Source organism: Passer domesticus, chromosome 4 (assembly GCF_036417665.1).
Source record: "Passer domesticus isolate bPasDom1 chromosome 4, bPasDom1.hap1, whole genome shotgun sequence".
Lineage (NCBI taxonomy): Eukaryota > Metazoa > Chordata > Aves > Passeriformes > Passeridae > Passer > Passer domesticus.
This window is the reverse complement of record NC_087477.1, coordinates 42311490-42330910: the sequence shown is the minus strand read 5'-3', so window position 1 is coordinate 42330910 and position 19421 is coordinate 42311490. Positions and strand designations below refer to the sequence as shown.

Here is a 19421-nt window from a genome sequence, read left to right as displayed (position 1 = left end):
GCAGTACTTCCACTGCAGTGCAGATCATACATGTGAAAATACTAAGCTATGGGTGCTTCACAGTGCTGGCTGATGGGCTGCAAATGATGAAGGAACCAGGGCTGGATGTGGCACAGCTGATGATGTTTTTAAGTGGGCATATCCACATTGCATCTTTACTACCAGGATTGTGTTTGCCTGTTGTTGGTCTTAGGAATGAATGTACTGTTCATGTGTGAGAAGGGCAGCTGCTCAAGGACTTCTTATCCACCCATCACGGGGGACACTGTAAATTGTGCTGTGGTCTGTATGGCCAACCTTGGTTCTACCAAGAAAAAAACTACTTTTAACTCAGTAAGAACTGTGCACCCGTATGCACCACAAGCCTGCAAGGAAAACTTGCACCCACAGAGTGCTCGCCAGTGTACTAAACTGCTAATGCAGATGCACCTTTAAATGCTGGTCCCCTTGAGGGTGAAATGGCAGTCATCTTTGCAGAGAAGAATGCTTACGTAGAATAGAACTGATTAGAAATTCAAAAATAATTATAAATAATTGCAACTTAATTTTTGAATGGCAGGTCTCTTGAAAATCATTAGTTAATGAGACACAAAAAGAGTGTTGAAAGTGTCTTGCAACCCTCATCATCCTAATTGCCCCATTGCTGTTTGAAACAATAGAAAATAGAATTAGAACCTTGCAGTGCTTATAACATAAGTTAGATAGATCTTTGTTTAAAATTAAATTAATTACCAATTTGTTCTAGTACATGGCAAGTGTGATTTAATAAGTGCAGAAAGTTACAATGATGCATCAGTGTTCTCATTATATGAGAACAATATATTTTGCATTGTGATTTAGGTATCCTCTTAAAGACAAGAAGCAATTAATATGAGACTAATTACATACGAGACCAATAGGCCAGTAAGGCTTAATCCAGTAGGCCTTTTGTTGGGCTTTTTGTTTAGACAGTGCACAAACCCAGCCCATCCTTGAGACAATCACCCTAATTGTAAGTGACACCCAATGTGCTGCCTCTTGTGTTGCATTGTGCAGTGTCTGTGACTGAAACTCTAAAAGGGATGTTCCAAGCTCCAAAAGGCAAATTTATATTGCATGTTTTCTTTTCATTTTACACAAGAAAGGGATAATAATAATAATGTAACTTTCCTGTTAGTAGAATTGTTGTTGAGGGGCAGGAGGGTGGTTTTGTTTTGGGCTTCTTTTTTCACACATCTTTTTATTCTCAGGAAAACAAAATGAGGACAGAACAGCTTGAGAAGTACCAAAAGAAGTTGCAGGCTGTCCATGGGAATGAAATGAGTCCTCCCTGGAGACCACCTGGCAAAGTCACATATTCTAGTAATTACTAAACAGTTTATTGCCTTCCCATAGAACAGATAGTTTACAAAGTTCTGTCAATAGCTAGTAGCACTTTTGTTACCAGCTGATTTTCACTGAATCCATTATAGGTGTTAAATTATTTATTTTTAGTTTATTTTATATCTGCAATTTAAATAAACCTGTTACTCATTTGCATTGCTTTAGAAAATGTAATAATTTTTCTAATTCCACATTTCTATTAGTTTTGCTAAATTCCATGTTATGGCATACCTTTTTGGTGAAAATTTATATCTAGGATACATAAATCTGGACTCTGGCAATTTTTTTCACCCAATAAGTAATAGAATGGTTATTTTTAGGTTATTAGACTACACTCTTAATGAATTAATTCTTGAAGAAATTATATGAGGAGGCCGTAGGATAAGGATGATGGTAAGGAGATGTTGGCTCTCTTGTGGTGATAGATAACAAAGGCTAAGGAGTATGGAAGCGGAATGTCATTTTCATACAGTAATATATAAGATACAGAGAAAATATATATTGCAGATAGGTGAATACAGGGTTTTCATAAGCTCCAGGTCTGTTACTGGCTGTTGGCTGTTCCCTCATGGCAGGCCAGACATTTTTTCCAGCAGTAGTGGAGAAAAGAGAATCTACTGCCAGCAGAAACTTTGAAGAAGCTGAGAAGATGCCCAGCCAGAGCAGCTTCAGTGGCCCACGTAAGAGGTAGTAAAATTACAGACAGCAGCAGGAGAGATGACGAACTGCAGCCCTGGCAGAATGCAAAAGAATTGCCAATTCAAAAGTGGCACGTCTAGATTTTATGAGAAAATACTAAATTACTTCAGGCCTTCAGATTGGGGTGGTGTCATGCATCATTGGTGCTCTGGGCTTTTAGCACTTGGAGCCTGGAATTTGAGTTCAGTCTGTTAAGAAACTCCAGCTATAGTATCACGGGAGGATGAAATTTGTAGCAGGCAGCAGAGTTTATTGTACAACAGACCTGAAGAGTCTGACAAGGCAGCCTGTGAGAGAGGGATCATCTGGATCTTTATTTTTGCAATGTCCCACCAGAGGAAGCAAGGATGGTCCCTATGCTGACTTGAGGGGTGGAAATGAAAAGTGTGGTAGGATTAGTGGCAGAGATCAAAGAGAGTTTGTCAGGTTCCTGTTCCTGAACTGAATGCTGCATCCTCACTAACTTTAAGCCTTTCTATAACTGGATAGAAGGTTTTGACAGAAGTGAGAAGATGTGGGTGCCATCTTTCAGAGGAATGAGGAGAAGATCACAAATTCACAACTTCTCAATTAGGAAAGGATGCTGAAGTCTGTAGACAAGAGAAAACAGTTGACATGTTTAACTTTTATAATAAAATTTGGGGGGCTTCATTTAATGTTATATTGTAAAAATTTGCACATGTTGCAGCATAACACAAATGTCATAGAAGAATTAGAGCTGAGAAATATAAACAAATGTACATTAATGTATAAGAATATACAAATATCTGTATAGATGCTATCTATATGTTTATTGATGATAGAGGGAAAATATTTTCTATTAATAAAGTATATTTTAGTAATAGCCTCAATGTTTTCATTGGATTTTAGGATACAAATCTTTATTTAAATCTTTAGTACATAGAAATTAACTAGGCAGTGTCTAAGCCCAAGCTATCACTGTTAACATGACAAGTAGGTAGGGAACTGTATCCCACTGAAAGCGAGCTTCTACAGCATTCCAGCTGTCTCCTCCAGCTCTCTGACACTTGCTGATGCACCAATGCAAACGTTTATTTAAGGAACATAGTTTCTAAACAATAACCTAGAAGATTTTAGTATCTGTAATTTTTTTCCAAAGTATTTGGTTTAGGCATTAAGTTTCTCCATTAGTGCCCTAAAAGCACAGGTTGATGATAAATGATTTTCTGTTTCAAGTCTCTCATTCTGGGTAAGAAAAATTCTATGCCGTTTTCCATTATATATTTTTTTCCTTTTATATTCACAAAATAGGAGATCATCTTACCTGGTCTGTATATCATGGACTGCTGTGTTTCACTTGGTTAATTGTGTGTTTCACTGAGTTACTTGACTCAGACTAAAGGGATAACCTTTTTCTGGGCTGTGAACACTGATGGCAGCCTTGGCTGCACATCAAAACCTGGACTTCCTCCAGTTTGTCTGTATCTTTCTTGCGCTGGGGAGCCCAAAACTGAACATGATGCTCCAGATGCTGTCTCGCTTCCTGCTGCAGTGTCACACATGCCAAACAGAGGGGAACAAACCCTTCCATCAACCTGCTGAGCACACTCTTACTAATACAGCCCACAATGCCGTTGGCATTCCCTGCTGTGAGAGCCCATGGCTGGCTTATGCTCTGCTGCTTCTCCTCTGGCACCCCTGGGTACTTCCTTGCACAGCTGCTTTTTGACTACTGGGGCTCAGGCTGTACTGTTGGAATGAGGTAACTTCGCCCCAGATGCAGGACTTTGTCTTTGTTTACCTTAAAGTTTCCCACCACCCTCTTCTTCCACTTCCTGGGAAACACCATGCTTGATGGTATGGATTTAGTTGTGTCCAAGTAACTGAAGTGCTCCCTGTTCTGTCTTTCTCTTCAGTGCTTCAGTGTCTGAAGCTAGACCTCATCCATTAAGAAAAAAAAAGAGTCTAAAAAGGACATCAAGCACCTCAGCTGTTTCCATGTCCCGTGTCACTAAGTCACCTGGCCCTTGAGGAGCAGAATGCCATTTTTCTTTCTGCCCATGTACTTCCAGAAGCACCTTTGAGTCCCATATGAGCTTTAACACTTTCTGAGCTTTGGCTTTAGTAAATGCTTCCATGTTTTAGTCCATGTAGAGTAATGTCTCTGTTTTGCTCCATGGTGCAAGTACTCTCCACCATCTCTGTGCTTGTGTACCCTCTGAACTCCAGCAGGAGAGCCTGTTCTTGCACACTGGCTGCCTGCCCCACTTGCCTGACTACAAACGTGTCAGAATGGACATTTCTTTGATGGGGATGTCAGTGAAGCTCAGCTAGCATTCCTGGGTCCCTTTGCTTCCCAGGGCAGCCTCCTGTGACATCCTGCCAAACGGATCCCTAAATAAGCCATCATCTTCCCTCCTCAAACCAAGGTTGTGGTTCTATTTCCTTTACTGCTTCTTACATGATTAAAAGTTTCACATTCTCAGGCTTGGAGCAGTCAGGAGATCATCAGCTTTCACAACCCAGGCTAGTTGATTCCTGTAACCATCCATTAGCTAAGGTCAAGTCCCTATCACCTCTTAGAGCATCAGCACTTCCACCTTCAGGTTTCTACTGACCTGTTAGCTTTTAAAGAACAATTTCTGAGAATTTAATAACATTTATTAGTTGGATTTTCCCCTAATGGGTAGTAAAGTAATTGCAAAATTCTTACCTGATTATTTAAACCTGGGGCATGGGGAAGGCTGCTCTTATTAGCAGATTGCAGTCAGGCAGTTGAGCTGATTTCAACACAGCATGTTATTTTAGCACCTACACTCAGAGGAAAAGTTCTACAAAAAGTCTTTAGTACTGCAAGGTATGTTTCTATTTTACTACTATTTCCTAAATTTATAAATTCTCTTTCTCTATGATGCTTTTATTTCTGGTTAGCTTCAGACTAGAGCAATTGAAAGTTTTTTCACATAATTTTTCATTTAAGGATGCAGCAAGAACTCCCATTATATGTTAATAATTTTTCATGAATAGGAATACAAAATTAATATACCTTCATGTTCATTAATTATAAACTGGCTCGGCTGGTCCTTGATGACAGCAAATGATAGAAGCATAACATCAGTAAATATCAGCATTTAACTGTTGTACTGCCCAGGTGGAGCATCGTATTAACAATACCCTGGTTAACTTTTATTTTCCTTTGCACCTTTTAACATGCTGTGATACATTGAACACCCATTCCCATATGCTGATTTCTAACCAAACCATGAAGGAAAAACAACAGGAAAATAAATTTAGACAAAGGGGAAATATTTTAGCTGTCCTCTATCTATTTCACTTTCTTGTGAAATAGAGAGAAGAAGCATCTGGAGAATCATTGTGAATAAATGATGCTTTGGGAAAAAAACATTTCTTAGCTACCCTGAATTCCTCTATGGTTCTTAGCCCTTCTAATACAGAAGTGATTTAGTACTGACCCTAACTGCTGGACTATATTCTTTCTTGAAATGGGAGCAGAAAGATTTTTTGCAAGAGATCAGCAAGCAAAATGAATAGCAGTGAGAAAATAAAAGCAAACAGTACTGCCATTATTCAGTTTATCATTTGTAGAAGTATTAGTGGTTATGAACATGATGCTGGATACTGCACGAGCAAAATGTAAAGATGGCTTGCCACAGAAGGCTCCCCATCCCAGAAAACATGCAAAGAGATTTAGTCAAAAGCACAAGGAGAATGAGGAAAGCAGCATCCCTTGCTGCACAACAGCTGTTGTACAGTGGTAACAGCCCCTGGCAGTTTGGTTTCACAGTCCACCAGCTACTATCCTTGCTTGCTATCTTGCCTTCAGCAGGAAAGCCAATGTGCTGATTTTCCCCTTTACTCTTCTGCTGACTACGTGGTTAAGCATCCTCTCTCTGGCTACCTTTCTTTCCTGCTTAAGAGACCAAATAATTCTGTCCATTCTTGCTGTTGTACAGCATTTCCAAGAGAGATCAATCTGCTCAAAGGATGAATCTGCCATCAGTATTGCTGTACAATTTAAAGAATTATTATAGCATTAAACCCTAACATCAGCTTGATTCTTATTTTCCCTTAAACAGATGGTAGTGCATCGAGCTGTTAAATTTCACTGCACAAAATTGACATTCTGTTTAAAGTTTCTATTCCTCACGTGAACCAATAAAATGTGGGATTGCTGCACCAGAGGAAAATTCTTTGCAAGTGGCTATGCATTTGTAACCTATCCAAAGCAAGGTCTCTTGATAATGACCCCCAATTTTCAAGGGTTTGGATCATGAAGTATCACTAGAAGGAGAGGTTATGTGCAAATAAATAAGGACAATTACAGGAGGAAACAAAGAGGATTAATTAACAGCAAGTGCACATTAAGTGTTTCACAAAGACTTTCTGCTGATTTGCAACTTAAATAGCCTTTACACTCTCCTCTTTGAGATTCACTTTCACAGTTTCTCACACAGATACTTTTAAAAATAATCCTATGCACCATTTAGAGCACTCATAAGAGAAAGAGTGGGGAGAACTTTTGTCTGTATAAAATTCTTGCTCCCAGTCAGAGCACATGTACAAGTACAATTATGAAATGGGAATGGATGCAAAACATAAGTTGCTTAATAAAATTGAATTAGCAAGACTGTACCACTCAAAAGTACTGCCATGAAGGAAGGAAGTGAAGTCTGCTAGCCTGCAGTCCAATCTCAGAGCCTCTGCACTGGATACCACTGGGCCTGATTCCCAGCTGCCATTTTCTGCACATCTTTGCCATCAGGTTTGTGGCAAAAACCCAGCAGGTTTGTGGGGCCATGCCACAGGGCTGCAATGACATCCCAAACTCTTGCACTGTCTCGCCACTGATGGATAAAACAGAGCAAGGACAAGACTGGCCAGTGGGGTTTTGTACAGATTTCAGTCTTTCATAGAGGCTGAATGTCCCTGTTCTGACCTGACAGTGTTTGGGAAGATGCCCTGAACAAGCTTCTACCCACACACATGCCAGAGCAGGATTTACTATGAGCAGAATGTATTATAGTCATAGCTGGCAAGGCTGTTTTCATCAGTTTAAATATATAATTCCTTTTTAAAAATGAATAAGCTGTTGCCACAATAAAATACTCAATGGGCAATAAGTGAGTCTTACTCATCTTTAGCAAAATTGGCAGCTATGAATAAGCACACACATATTTGTGGTTTTCTATGAGGCCTAGATTGCACTGGAATACAGAGAAGAATATTTAAGAGGTAAAGCAAGGGTTGCTGTTTTGGCCTCACTTAAAATCTTAGTAGCTGAAGGACAGATCTATTTTGCTACATGAACACTGAACTCTAGCTCTGTACAACAAAGATTTTCAGGTGCTAAGCATCTGAACTTCCCAGAGATTTTGCTTGTGTTCAGGTCCAGCCATACCTGGAATAAATTAGAGCACACAGCTTGTGTGGCAGGATAATCATTAAAGACATGCTCCCAGTGCCCCCTGGGAAGAGGTAAGACTTGATCCCCTGTATTAGACAAATGTGGCTTCTCAACCCCAAGTTGTGACCAAATCAGGGGTCAGAACACACAGTTCCTTAACTCCCAGATCTGTTATGTTCCCTGAAGATGTTGCTGCTTTTCCTACAAAGTTTTAGCTGTGCAGAGGTCCTCATAAAGGCTTCAGCTTCTGCCACGTTAAACTGTGCCCCTACCCTACTCCATCCATCACACATACTCTTCGGTTGTTGAGGAGAATAGCAACTTACATTTTAGATAATTATAGTGCAATACATTGAAGAGCTACATATAGGCATTGAACAAAGCTCAGCAACTGTCCCAGTGTACCTTGAAAGATGCTCTAAGCCCCAAATCTGGTAATGTTGCCAGTAGCCTCTGTCACCCCTGTTTAGGAGAAAATTCAGTGCCTGAACATTAGCACTAAGTGTGTTGCAGATCTGCCAGGCTAGTTGAAGGTGACACAGTGTTGTGCTCTACTACAGCTCACAACACCAGCTCATGGGAGTTTTCATGGAAAAGAAGTGTGGAGACAAACTTCAAACAGGGCAAGTACAGAAACCCCAAAAACTGTTCATTTCAATGGACTGTTGCCAGTGTGACAGGGCAGACAGACCCACGCTGAGACTTGAGGGAAAAGTTGAGAAATAGAAAGTACCTGGACATGAGTAGAGGAGACTGTTGAGCCACCATGAATACATTCTGTGTCGGAGTAAAGTATGTATTAAAGTGTTTGAGGGGAAGAGGCAGCAAGCTGTAGCCACAAAGTCGTAGCTTGAAGTTCCACTCCACCTAGTCACATGAGAACACACAGCCTTTTGCAGACAGTGATTCATGAAGACAGCATGCACAATCCCTTACCACAGTTGTAGGATGGACATCAGGGTGCCTCCTGTGATCAGCACCTGACCTACCCCCAGTGCTGCACATGGGCAAAAGCAAAAAAATCACCTTTTCACCTTTTCTATAGCCTTTAAGCTCTAGGTGGAGTAGGAACTTTCGACTGCCTGCTTTTGGAGTTCAGCATGCTGGATGCCCTGCCACAGCTGTGCCACCAGCTGTGTTCTTGCCTGGCCCTGCTCCCTAAATCTCCCCACTGCCACTCTCCATAGCCCAACAGCCACGTAAGATCACAGCATGGACTCACAAGCTGCACACCTGCTGGGGAGCCTTAAAAGCATTCATTACACATTTATAATGCCTGCTGCAGCTGCTGGTGTGGCTGTACCTCTGGGATGGATGGGGGTAGAGCAAACAATATTGTAGCAGGGAGAGGTGGCACGGGGCTTCGTGGAGCCTGCTGCCAACAGAGAGACTTTCTGCTGATAAGCATTACTTCTGCTCTGTTACTTTTTTTATGACTCCCTTCAGACATGTTCAGGCATTTCTTGTGGCCACTGACCCCAGCAAACCAGGTTTTTTGTCTGGCTTCAAACTTCTTGAATGCAATTGAAAAGCAGAAGACCCAACAAACTACACTACACATTATTTCACTTCTGCTATGGTATTCAGGATTCAGTCCCTCCTGGGAGCCAAGCCTCTTGTAAATACGATTATGATAAATATTTCAGTTGTATGGCATGCAGTCCATTACACAAAACCTTGCGTGTCCAGGGACCAGGGCTGACAGGGCAGATAGGGCCAGCAGCTCTCCCAGGTGACTGCTCAAACAGGGCTAAGTGCTGCTGCTGGCTGGTGCTCAGACAGCGAGGAACAAAGCACTTTGGGCAGCTCAGTAAACCCAAATCCCATATTCAATTATGGGTAGAGAATGTCTGTTTTGACTGAAACTCTCAAAATAGCTTAGTTTACTTTTCTAAGTGAGAAAGCTTTGGAAATGTGTTATTTTTGTTGCCTTACAACCTGGGATAAATGCTGCTCTCCTCCCTTCACTGCCCTTGGGAAGCTGATTTTCAGCTGAGATTCACTTTGCCAGCTAATGAAGGAGGCTGCATTAAATGGCAGTAGCAACAACAGGACACAGATGGTGCTGCATTACCACACCCCTAGAGAGCAGCCAGGAGGGATCCCACTCATCCTCATCTGCACCCAGCGAGCAGAGAATCTCTCTTTGCCCTGAGGGTCTCCTTCTACCAGCCTGATCCCGCAGGGACACCCTGCTCACTTACAGTTAGCTCTCATTCTTCACAGCAGTAACACACACAGAAGTTGGCATGAATGTTTTACCAAAGGAGCTTTGGGATGGGTAGACCTTGGAAACCTAATGTCCCTTGAGCACAAGTGCACACATAGATATTTGTCACTGAGTTTGTGAAGGGTATCAGGAACTGCTTATTTTTCTTCATTCATGTTTTATATTGATTAGTTGAAAAAATAGGTGTTGCTGTAGTCTTACAGCAAAGAAACTTGCTGAAAACAGTAGGGAAACTAGAGACAGATCTTTTATTACTGCAATGAACATATTTTAGATGTGTGTCCGAAATGCTGACTCCTGCACCTAACTGGCTTGTGGTGTAGTATAACTCATCTCTTGTATTCATGTGCCCTGTATCCTTGCTAAAATGCCAGCGAGCACCAAGCTGCTTGAAAGTGCTTGTCTAAGAGGGAGAGAGGGGTTGTCAGCCAGGCCCAGGTGTGATTTACAGAGCAGCACTTGGGAGCTCTGGAGCTGCCTTCAGGGTGCTGCTGAGAAGGCCTGGTGAAGCAGTGGGCACACTGATGCCCAGCATCACCCTGGTGAATCCCTCGTGGCAAGCTCCCATGTGCTCTGCCAGCTGCCTCTCCCATGGGACCCTCACAGCCTGGCAGCAGCACAAAGAGGGGAGGTCACCCAGCTGTGCTTTACGGGGTCATGTGCACTCAAATTTGGCTGAAGGATTCATACATGTAAAGGAGGAGCAGGAACTGGGGAAGGAGGGTGTTGCTAGAAAGGAAATTTAGAAGATGGGGAACCTGTGGCAGCTTCCTGACCAGTATCCCGGCTGTGGGAACTGTGGAAGAACAGGAGTTTTTCAAGTGCATTTTCAGGTTCACTCTAACCCTGAGTTCCACTCCTCATGCTTGGAGTTTTGTGGTGCAGATGCTGATCACTCCTGATTTGCCTCTGTGATGTTGCCTGATGTGGGAGACACTAGGATAGGAGGAAATCTGAATGGACAATGCCCAGGGAAGCATGGGTGGTGCCAGTGCAGCACACAGGGAATGAGAGATGGAGGCCAACAGGAGTAGCTGCTAAGAAGTGGGATAGGCAGCATCACTGGCATGAATGGAGTGGCAGTCACAAGTCCTTTCTATCCACTCTCGTCTGTATTCTTTTCTCCTGAACACTTTTGCCAGCATTAGGGCCGGCATTTAGCCACTGTAATTAGAAACAGCCTTGTATTTTAACATAGGTTTCCCTGATGGGAAATAATTATATATTATTGCAGAAAGGCAATGAGACTCAGATTCCCCCTGAATAAATATAATCATTAATATTACTGTTTGTTGTTATTATTTATTATCTATTCAATGCACTTTCAGTATAATTCCTATATTTCAAAAAAGGAAGATGGGAAAGGGACAGACCATGGTTAATACCTGGCAAGTGCTAGGAAAGAAATATGATGCAGTAACTCTTGCAGTAAGCCTTGCCAGAGGGAGTACTTGCCATGAAAATGCAAAAGTTAGAATCAAATATGTAGCAACAAAGGAAGATTTAATTGAATGAAAATGCAGAGCAAGGAAAAGAAAAGCTGAATTCTGGCACCTAAACAAAAGCATGAAGAAAAAATTAAGATAAAAACATAGGGACTAAACACAGCTAAGAAAAGGTTAGTTGGATTTATTGACGCAAGAACAAAATTCCTGGGGAAAATTTGGCTTGCTTATGCTTTCTGGAGGAGCTGAAGATAATGGCTCTGAATGTTTATGTCTGCTCTCCAGAAACAGTATTATTGTAAGATTATTTTGCTATTTGTATGACATTTCATAATCTGTTTTTGCTAGACATGGTACAGCAACTGTGATGATATCAGGCAGTCATGATTTGATTGTGATGTTTTAAATGTTCTCAAAAGCATGGCTCTTCAACTGGGTAACAGCAAACTCGGAGCATCTGTGGTGAAAGAGTCTTGTGTAAAATGCAGTTCAAACTGCTAAAAGCATGCTTTAAAATTCAAGCTAGTACTTGGCACTGTTAAATTACAACATGGCACCCTAGAAACTGGCACTGCTACTTGAAAATAACATTCTCGCTCACTGAAATGTTGTTTAATAGAAATCTTTAATATCAGAAACGTTAAAGAATTTCACAGTCAACAGAAGTTATGTGCATCTGTGTAAAGTATTTTGTAAAACATGGCCCAAGAGACAGTGTCCTCTTTTGAAGTGATTTTTTTTACTCCTTTGGGTACCTTACAAAAGAGTGATATCCTGTGAGGAAATGGTAAGCCTCAAGATCTTCACTGGAGATGTGCCCTGAACCTCAGTTCTAAAATGGACTTTCATACTGAGGGGTAAGTTAAGGAGACATCAGTGAAGAGGCCTGAGCAGAGGCCTGTGGAAACCAGCATCTCTGCTGTCCTTTTTCCTTCAGCTCTTCAAAGCAACTTGGAAGCTGCACACTGATCTTTAAATGTGTAATTACATCAGTCATAATTGTATGGGCATCTCCCTCTGTGTGGCTCCTGCATGTAAGCACACTTTGGTATGGAAGCAAGATTAGAAATGATGCTGTGTAGGCATGGGGATGCAAACTGAGAATCTGCACTTTTCAAGCTGCTCCTCTCCCTCCTGCCCTATGTATTCTTGGAGTTATTCAGTGCAGGATGAGCAGGATGGTTTTCAGGTGAAAATTGCTAAGGCTCAGTGGATCTGAGTCGATTCTCAGTGGATTCCTTTCTGATGTAAAAGGTGTAGATTTAAGTCATGCTTTTCATTTAGAGCAGTTCAAGTAAATTTTCTGTCAGTCTCTGCCAGCATCTTCAGTCAGCTGTATTCGTGTTGTTCTTGACTTTGTTATCATCTCCCCTGCCCATCACCCTCCTGCCGAGCACAGTTATAGGCTGGTAATGCCACTGGTCCTGATGCTTGGCATGAAATAACATGTACCTCTTTGAATATCACTGCACAACAACTTCTTGGTGCTTGCATTTTCTATGTTAAAGCAGCAGGAAGCAAAATTAATGCAAGTCTCAGTCCCCAGTGCAGCAGAGGTGGATATGTGATGTCACCCTCCAAAGGCACCAAGGGATGTTCCTAACACCTTCCTACTTGTTACACTGCTTGTTTGATATTAGTGGCACCAGGAGTGTGCAAGTAAAATACTAAAAGTATTTTAAATCTGTACTGGAGGCAATGCCAAGGGATACCCCATCCCTGAAAATGTTCAAGGTCAGGTTGAACAGAGCAATCTGATTTAGTGGTTGGCGTCCCAGGTAAGGGTGTGGGGGGTGGAACTAGATGATCTTTAAGGTCCCTTCCAATGCAAACAATGCTGTGATTCTATGATTTAAAAATGCAAAAGGGGAAATTGTGTCCAGTTTCCTGATAGAAAAGATATTGCCCAAGTATTTCTATACAGTGTAGCCAAATAATTGTATTCCTGGCTCAATTTAATGATTAAATGGTCCAGAACAGGAATTTTGTCCTCCCCTCAGTTATCTTTTAGGGAGGCTTAGATGTAACTGACTGACTGTCTGGAAGTTATTTATAAACCAGCAGGTTCATATTTGGGAGTTTGAGAGTAACTTGCCTTCTGTCAGCTGAAGAAGAAATGTACTTCCTTTGTAGCTCATGCTCTATTTGTTTCTAATCAGTCAAAAAAGACAAGATTAAAGGCTTGGAGTACAGTCATTAATTTTATGGAAAGCTGTTCAAACTGCAGTAGTAGAAATTATAAAGAGTGTGAGTCTAGAAGAATTTCATAAAGAATATGAAAAAATGGGGAAGCTCTTTTTACAGGGCAACTTTAATTTTTTTTACCCTGGAAAAGAGTATCTCTATTATTAGGATGATTTGAAGAGGAGAAGAATAAATCCGAAACTGAGATGCTGGGGTCTAGCTGCTTAAGGGTGTTTTGTTCAAATGCAAATGCCATTGTACCACAAAGCTGTCTATTTGTGCAGGGTGTTTAAGGCTACCCAGGATCTTATAACAGATAGAAGGTTGCAGTGAGCTTGTGCTTACTGCAAGGAATATTCCCTGATTCCTCTGCCTTGATGTTTTTTACTAGTGAATGTCTGAAATTGGGGAGATTCTTGAATCCCCTTTTAAGTCAGCAGGGAATTGGGGTCTTTAAATTTATCTGCAGATTAGAGCCCATTGCTCTTAGGTTCAGGTCATTTGATATCCCTGGCACCTGCAGATAAGCACTCAGCAGTACTGATCAGCACTGACAAGCAATGCATAGAGCATGCAGCTTCTCAGAGTTTTCACAGGCTTTTCACATGGCACAAAATTATGGAACTATGCAGATATTCAGGCTGCCCTCACAGTTGTTAGTTCTGTGGTTGGGAAGGGCCACAATGGCTTCTGTCCTGGTTTTGGTGCTCCTGTTTAAGTTTTTGTTCATCTTCATTGTCTCTTTTCCAAATACTTTTTTTATTGTCAGGAGTTCATATTTCACCAGTTTTGGGGTTTTTTTTTTCAGTTATCAGCCACTGAAATTCCAGGAATCTGAATGGTTAAAGCTTACATTCATGTTTATCTTAGGCTTCAGAATATATATTTTTTTTAAACTAAGCAAGAAACATTTTAACTGCAGTCATTTTTTTCAATCTATTTGTAAGAAAGTAGAGATATAATAAGTTATACCCTATCTACATCTATAATTCTGACTTTAGAAAGACTTGCATTTACACTAGTGTGTGTTAACCAGGTCATAAATGCTTCCTGGGAGATGGGAAGATTTAAAACATGTTCCAAGCCAAAGAATCTTTGTCTGTGACAGCCTTTTAGAACACCACAGCTCTGAATTTGGCTGCTGAATGGACTGCAATCATTATTATTGCATCTTTGAGTTATAGAGAGAGACACAATAAGTGAGTCATGGCATTAAAATCAATGCCTACCAGTTATACAAAGGAAGCCTTTGGACAGACCTTGCCCTCGGTAAGGTGTAAAAGGTGTAAGCTGTAGCAGAGTCTCATTTTGTCCTGCAGACCGTGCTGGGGCATGCTGCCTCTCCCCCTCTTCCTTCTCTGTCTGGCAGGGAGCTCCATGTGCTCCCTGGGGCTTTGCAGAGCTGTAGCAGGGAAGTGAGAGGAGAAGGAGGAGGTGGTAGAGGGGCAGGATCTCGAGGGTTTCCCTGTGGCTGGGGAGCTGCTCCTCAGCTGCCCTTACTGGAGTGACTGATGCCCTGTGTCCATGGGCCCCGAGTCGTGGGGCTGCTCCCCAGCTCAGTGTGAGAGCACAGCTCTCCTTCCTGCCTGGCATAGCTGCACGGAGGGGCAAGGCAAAGAGCTCCACCTCACTTCTCTCATTCATATGGAAACACCTCTATCCTTGCAAATAGAACCATTCTAAATTTTCTGCAGTAAAACTCTGAATATTAGATTCTCTTTATATTCAGGGTAATCATGTGAATCTTCCTGAGTGTCCAAAATTTAATGTGGGTTGTTTTCCTTTCTCATGTTTAGGGGAAGGCACATTATGTACATTGCAATAAAATGTAGCCATACAAAAGTAATCAAATTCTGAGTGTCGGGATAGGCAAAAAATATTCTTGTTCACAGTCCTAGGATGATTGCATAAAATGGTGTTTGGTACTAGATTAAATATGAAAGAAAATACTAGATTACAAACTCTTTAAATGAGAATTTATTCTTTCTGTGGAAAAAAAAAAAGCCCATTATCAGAAAAATAATAAAACCTGATGCAAGTCTGAAAATTACTATGTATTGCTTTACTGTATGTAAAACTGACAGAGGACCAATTTCTTAGCCTCTGATGAATAATCCTTTCTGACCTTCTGAAATGTTTCTCTTCTGAATAAACATTAGGAACTGTAGATAATTTATGAGAATTAGGATATATTGCCCAAGGTGCACTCATGAGTGATTAAATGATCTCTGTAAACTGATTTGCCATGCATCTGACTTGTGTGTGGGAGTAAGTAAATGGCTCAGTGCACTGATAATGGGACTACATTTTTATTACAAATTCTGTCAAAATTGAAACAGGCTGCATTCAGCCAGATACCAAAGGACTTTAAACAAATTCCAGACAGAAACCAGGTCTTACCCTAGTACGTGTCCCAACTACTAAGCATCAACATTTTTCTGTTATGCTGCCTAAAACTTTCTTTCCAGTTAATGCGTGTTTTGGCTCCTTTGGGTAGTTAAATTCTGTACTAAAGGCACACAGCTCCAGAAGGACCTCACAGGTCTAAGTGAGGGAATAAAAAAAAGTCATCAATATAGATTACTCTGTTAAAGTGAAGTGCCTCTAGAGAAAAATATCTGTGTGTGTGGGATGCTGAGCACAAAACTGGCAGTTGCAACTCCAGGAGGTGATGCTGAAGTTGCTGGTTCTGTGGAGCCATGGGCAGTGAAGTGCCCTCAGATTGCTGGGCATTGGGAGTATGGTGGGGGTAGGCTGAATACTGGCCAGGTTTTCCCTGTCAGCATCCCATACTTCAGCTGTGTTTACTTACTGTTAAACTAGCAGACACAACCTTCCAGCACTGTTGTTGAACATTAGGATACACTAGAGTGGTTGCAAGATATGTGTTTCCTATAACCTGTAGATTTCCTTGTATCCAGGTGACAATTTGCTCAGCATGATGTCTGTATAAAATACCTGGGTAACACACCAGCTTGCCATCATGTGTTGACCTAGGCTTCCAGCACAGCTTGCAAACCCCACTGTCCTAATTGTGAGCCTGAACATTAGGTGTTATAGTGTATAGTGTATATAACTCCGGGGTGTCCCTATTCTTTCTGGCTGTATTTCTTCATATTGGCAACATTCCCTGGTATGTATATGCACAGTCAGTTTTGTTTTCCTCAGTCTCGTGTCTTGCAGAGAGGTTTCCAGATGGATACCTTATTGGGGTGTTTATTGTGATGGCTGGATGGTTTTATTGTGTTTTTGGTAAAGGGCTGAAACACTGACTGTGCACGGAGACTGAACTTTTCCCATCCAGACAAATTCTCTTCTGTACTATCAACTACTCTTCTGTAGTTGGACATGAGTTACTAAAATTCTGTGTTCACATAAAACATAATGCTTCTGGAGTATAGATTGGAGTGAACAGGAGAAGTGGTTTAAAATATATACTCCTCTGTGTTTTCTGTGGCAATGTGATAATTAGTTTGTCATATGCCATGTTTGGCATATTTCACAGTCATAAAAATAAAAAGATTGAGCTGTCCATTAATAAAAAATCAAATTCTTTGAAGTTTTTAGATAGAAATCTGGAAAGATAACATTTATTCACAAGAAATTAGGATTGAAAATATATGCATCATTTAAAGCTACTGTCAAGTGATTTCTTGCTTAATTGGCTGTAAAACATTAACTGAGTGCTCTACATTCAGCCTTCAGTAACAAATCAGAACTTGCATGCTCTATATTATGCATAATATGTAATAAATAGTTATGTATGATCTATATTATGCATAATTCATTATGCATGACATGTATAATCTATATTAAGACAATCCATTATAACTGCATATCCAGATTATAGACACATCTTCTTTTATTCAATAAAAACCAGTTTTGTGTATTTAGCTATATCTTTTTATTTCAGCAGCAGAGAAACACATTCCCTAGGTTTACAGGAGGATAGAAAAATATCAGCATGTCTAATCTGTGTATATTTCATACCAGTTCCAAGAAACATCTATTTATCCAAACATATGCAGAGATCTGCAGAACCTTAGGTACTTAGGCAACACTCCCATTCTGGTCACAGCTTTATCTGATCAATCATAAAATTATGGAATATCCTGACTCAGAAGGGACCCACAAGGATCATCAGGTCCACCTTTTGGCCTTGCACAGGACAGCCTCAAGAATCACACTGTGTGCTGACTTTGACCAATGGCTGTGTTGTCTTCCAGGTGTTTTCCAATGCCTCCCTGATTTTACAAGACACTGAAGTGAGACTGACAGGCTGCAGTTACCAGGCTCAACTTTCTTGCTCTTCTTAAAAATTGTGACAATGTTTGCCAGCGTCCAGGCAGCAGGAACCTTTTCAGATTCCCAAAACTGCTCAAAAATCATTAAGAGACATCTTGCAATGACTCAGACAGGTCTTTGAGTAGCCTGGGATGAAACCAATCAGGCCCCATAAACTCACAGACATCCAGCTGGAGCAGCAAATCCCACAAGTTCAGGTTTTATGTGTGTTTATCATTCTTGCAGTCATGGTCCTGCTGCTTGAGGACCCCCTGAGTCTGCCATCAGTGTTGACAACTGAGGCAGAGAAAGAATTTGATATATCTGTTCTGTGTCCCTGTTTGTGAGATGACCATCCTCATCAAGTAAAAGGCCAATGGTTTTTCTGATCTTCTCTTTGCCATTAATATATTTTAAAAACACTAAGCTAGATTCTGACCTCTTAAACTCTTCTTTTTCCCTGCCTTCCTTTTGTTCACCAGCTGGCCCGAATTCTCATCATTTAAGCACCTGTGACTTTAACTCCTAACTCCAGAAACAGTGATTAAAAAGGCCTTAGGAAATATGCTATTTGACATTAGTAGATGTAACCATGTTCTTTCAAGACAGAAAACAGAGCTTTTTTCTGCCATGGCACCTAATAGCTTATAAACACATAATTACCTTAATGTAAGGAAAATAATCTCCTTCAGATGGTTCAGTTGGCACTCAACTGTCAATCCATTTTTTGTTTACACTCATTCTTTATACTTGTCTGACACCTTTGTTTCATTTAAATACAAATCTAGCACCACACTTCCTAAATGCAGAAAGGATGATGCAGGGGAGGCATCACTAGCTGTTGGTAAGCATATGCTCTGTGACAAGAATGCAGTTGTATTATGTGGTTGCTCGGATCTGTTTTGAGGAATAATCCTAAACAAAGGCTCTTTCATGGTACATTGAGTCTAAGGACCTGTGTTGCACTAGCCCTAGTGGCTAGTACCCGATGTGACAGAGAAAGATGAAAGGGGACAGATTATGGCAGCTAAATGAAGTGTACCTTCCAAATTATTTGTTTGGTTTGTAATAGCAATCAGGTTTATTGCAGCCTGAAGCATTATCTGAACAAAGATCTAGAGGGGTCTTAGAGGAATTTTAGGATTAAATAGAATACAAGTCTACTTTCAGATGTAGCTTTTCCACTTTTTTAAAAAAGATTTAATCGGAACTGTTTCAGAAATTACAAATTGCATTTTTGTCATGTGTGCTCTTTTTCTGATGCTTTGCAGAGCTGCACTCTGTGCTGCTGTAATATCCAACATATGTAGCAAGTTGAATCATTAATATTTATTATTGCTGAGTTCTAACATGGTGGAGTGTTTTCATTGCTTGAGAAGTTATTTTGGTGGTATCATATCACACAGCTGTGTGATCATAGGAGGTATTAAATTAAATAGGATGTATTCCTTAATTTGTCCAGCAGAGCTTTTAAAGCTTTGATGGAGCAGATGACATAATGTTATCTTTTGATGTCTGGAATAACATTTAAAATTCCAATTTTACATTCATTTCTAGAGACATACAGTGACTGTTACTCCATCAAATGGAGATTCATCATAACTGTCAGATGTTTGGAACAGTCCAGATTTGTTGTTTGACACTCAACCATAGTCAGGAAAGTAAGTCAGAGATGATATACATTTCTGCCTCATTCCCATATTACACAACACACTAATAAAAATGCAAATAGCATGACAAGATCTCTGCTGCCTATAAGTAAGATTGAACTTAGTGTGAAGCAAGGTATTTTGCTGGTTTTGAGACCAGTTGCTTCAAGCTAGAGGGTAAC

General features: G+C 40.7%; 1 protein-coding gene across 10 annotated transcripts in view; it reads left to right on the top strand.

Annotated features, from left to right (window-relative positions):
* The window catches only part of MAP9 (microtubule associated protein 9), a 96810-nt gene that overhangs the window by 14503 nt on the left and 62886 nt on the right, over positions 1 to 19421 (top strand). For 6 of the 10 annotated variants that reach the window (XM_064417448.1, XM_064417449.1, XM_064417453.1 and 3 more), the window contains exon 11: positions 1230 to 1341. The exons of 1 other annotated variant lie outside the window; for it this stretch is intronic. In XM_064417448.1, the coding sequence (XP_064273518.1) occupies positions 1230 to 1341 (112 nt within the window). Of the gene's footprint in view, positions 1 to 1229; positions 2906 to 19421 lie in introns of those variants that run through there. 3 more of the 10 variants (XR_010361105.1, XM_064417455.1, XM_064417454.1) reach the window with 2 other exon arrangements.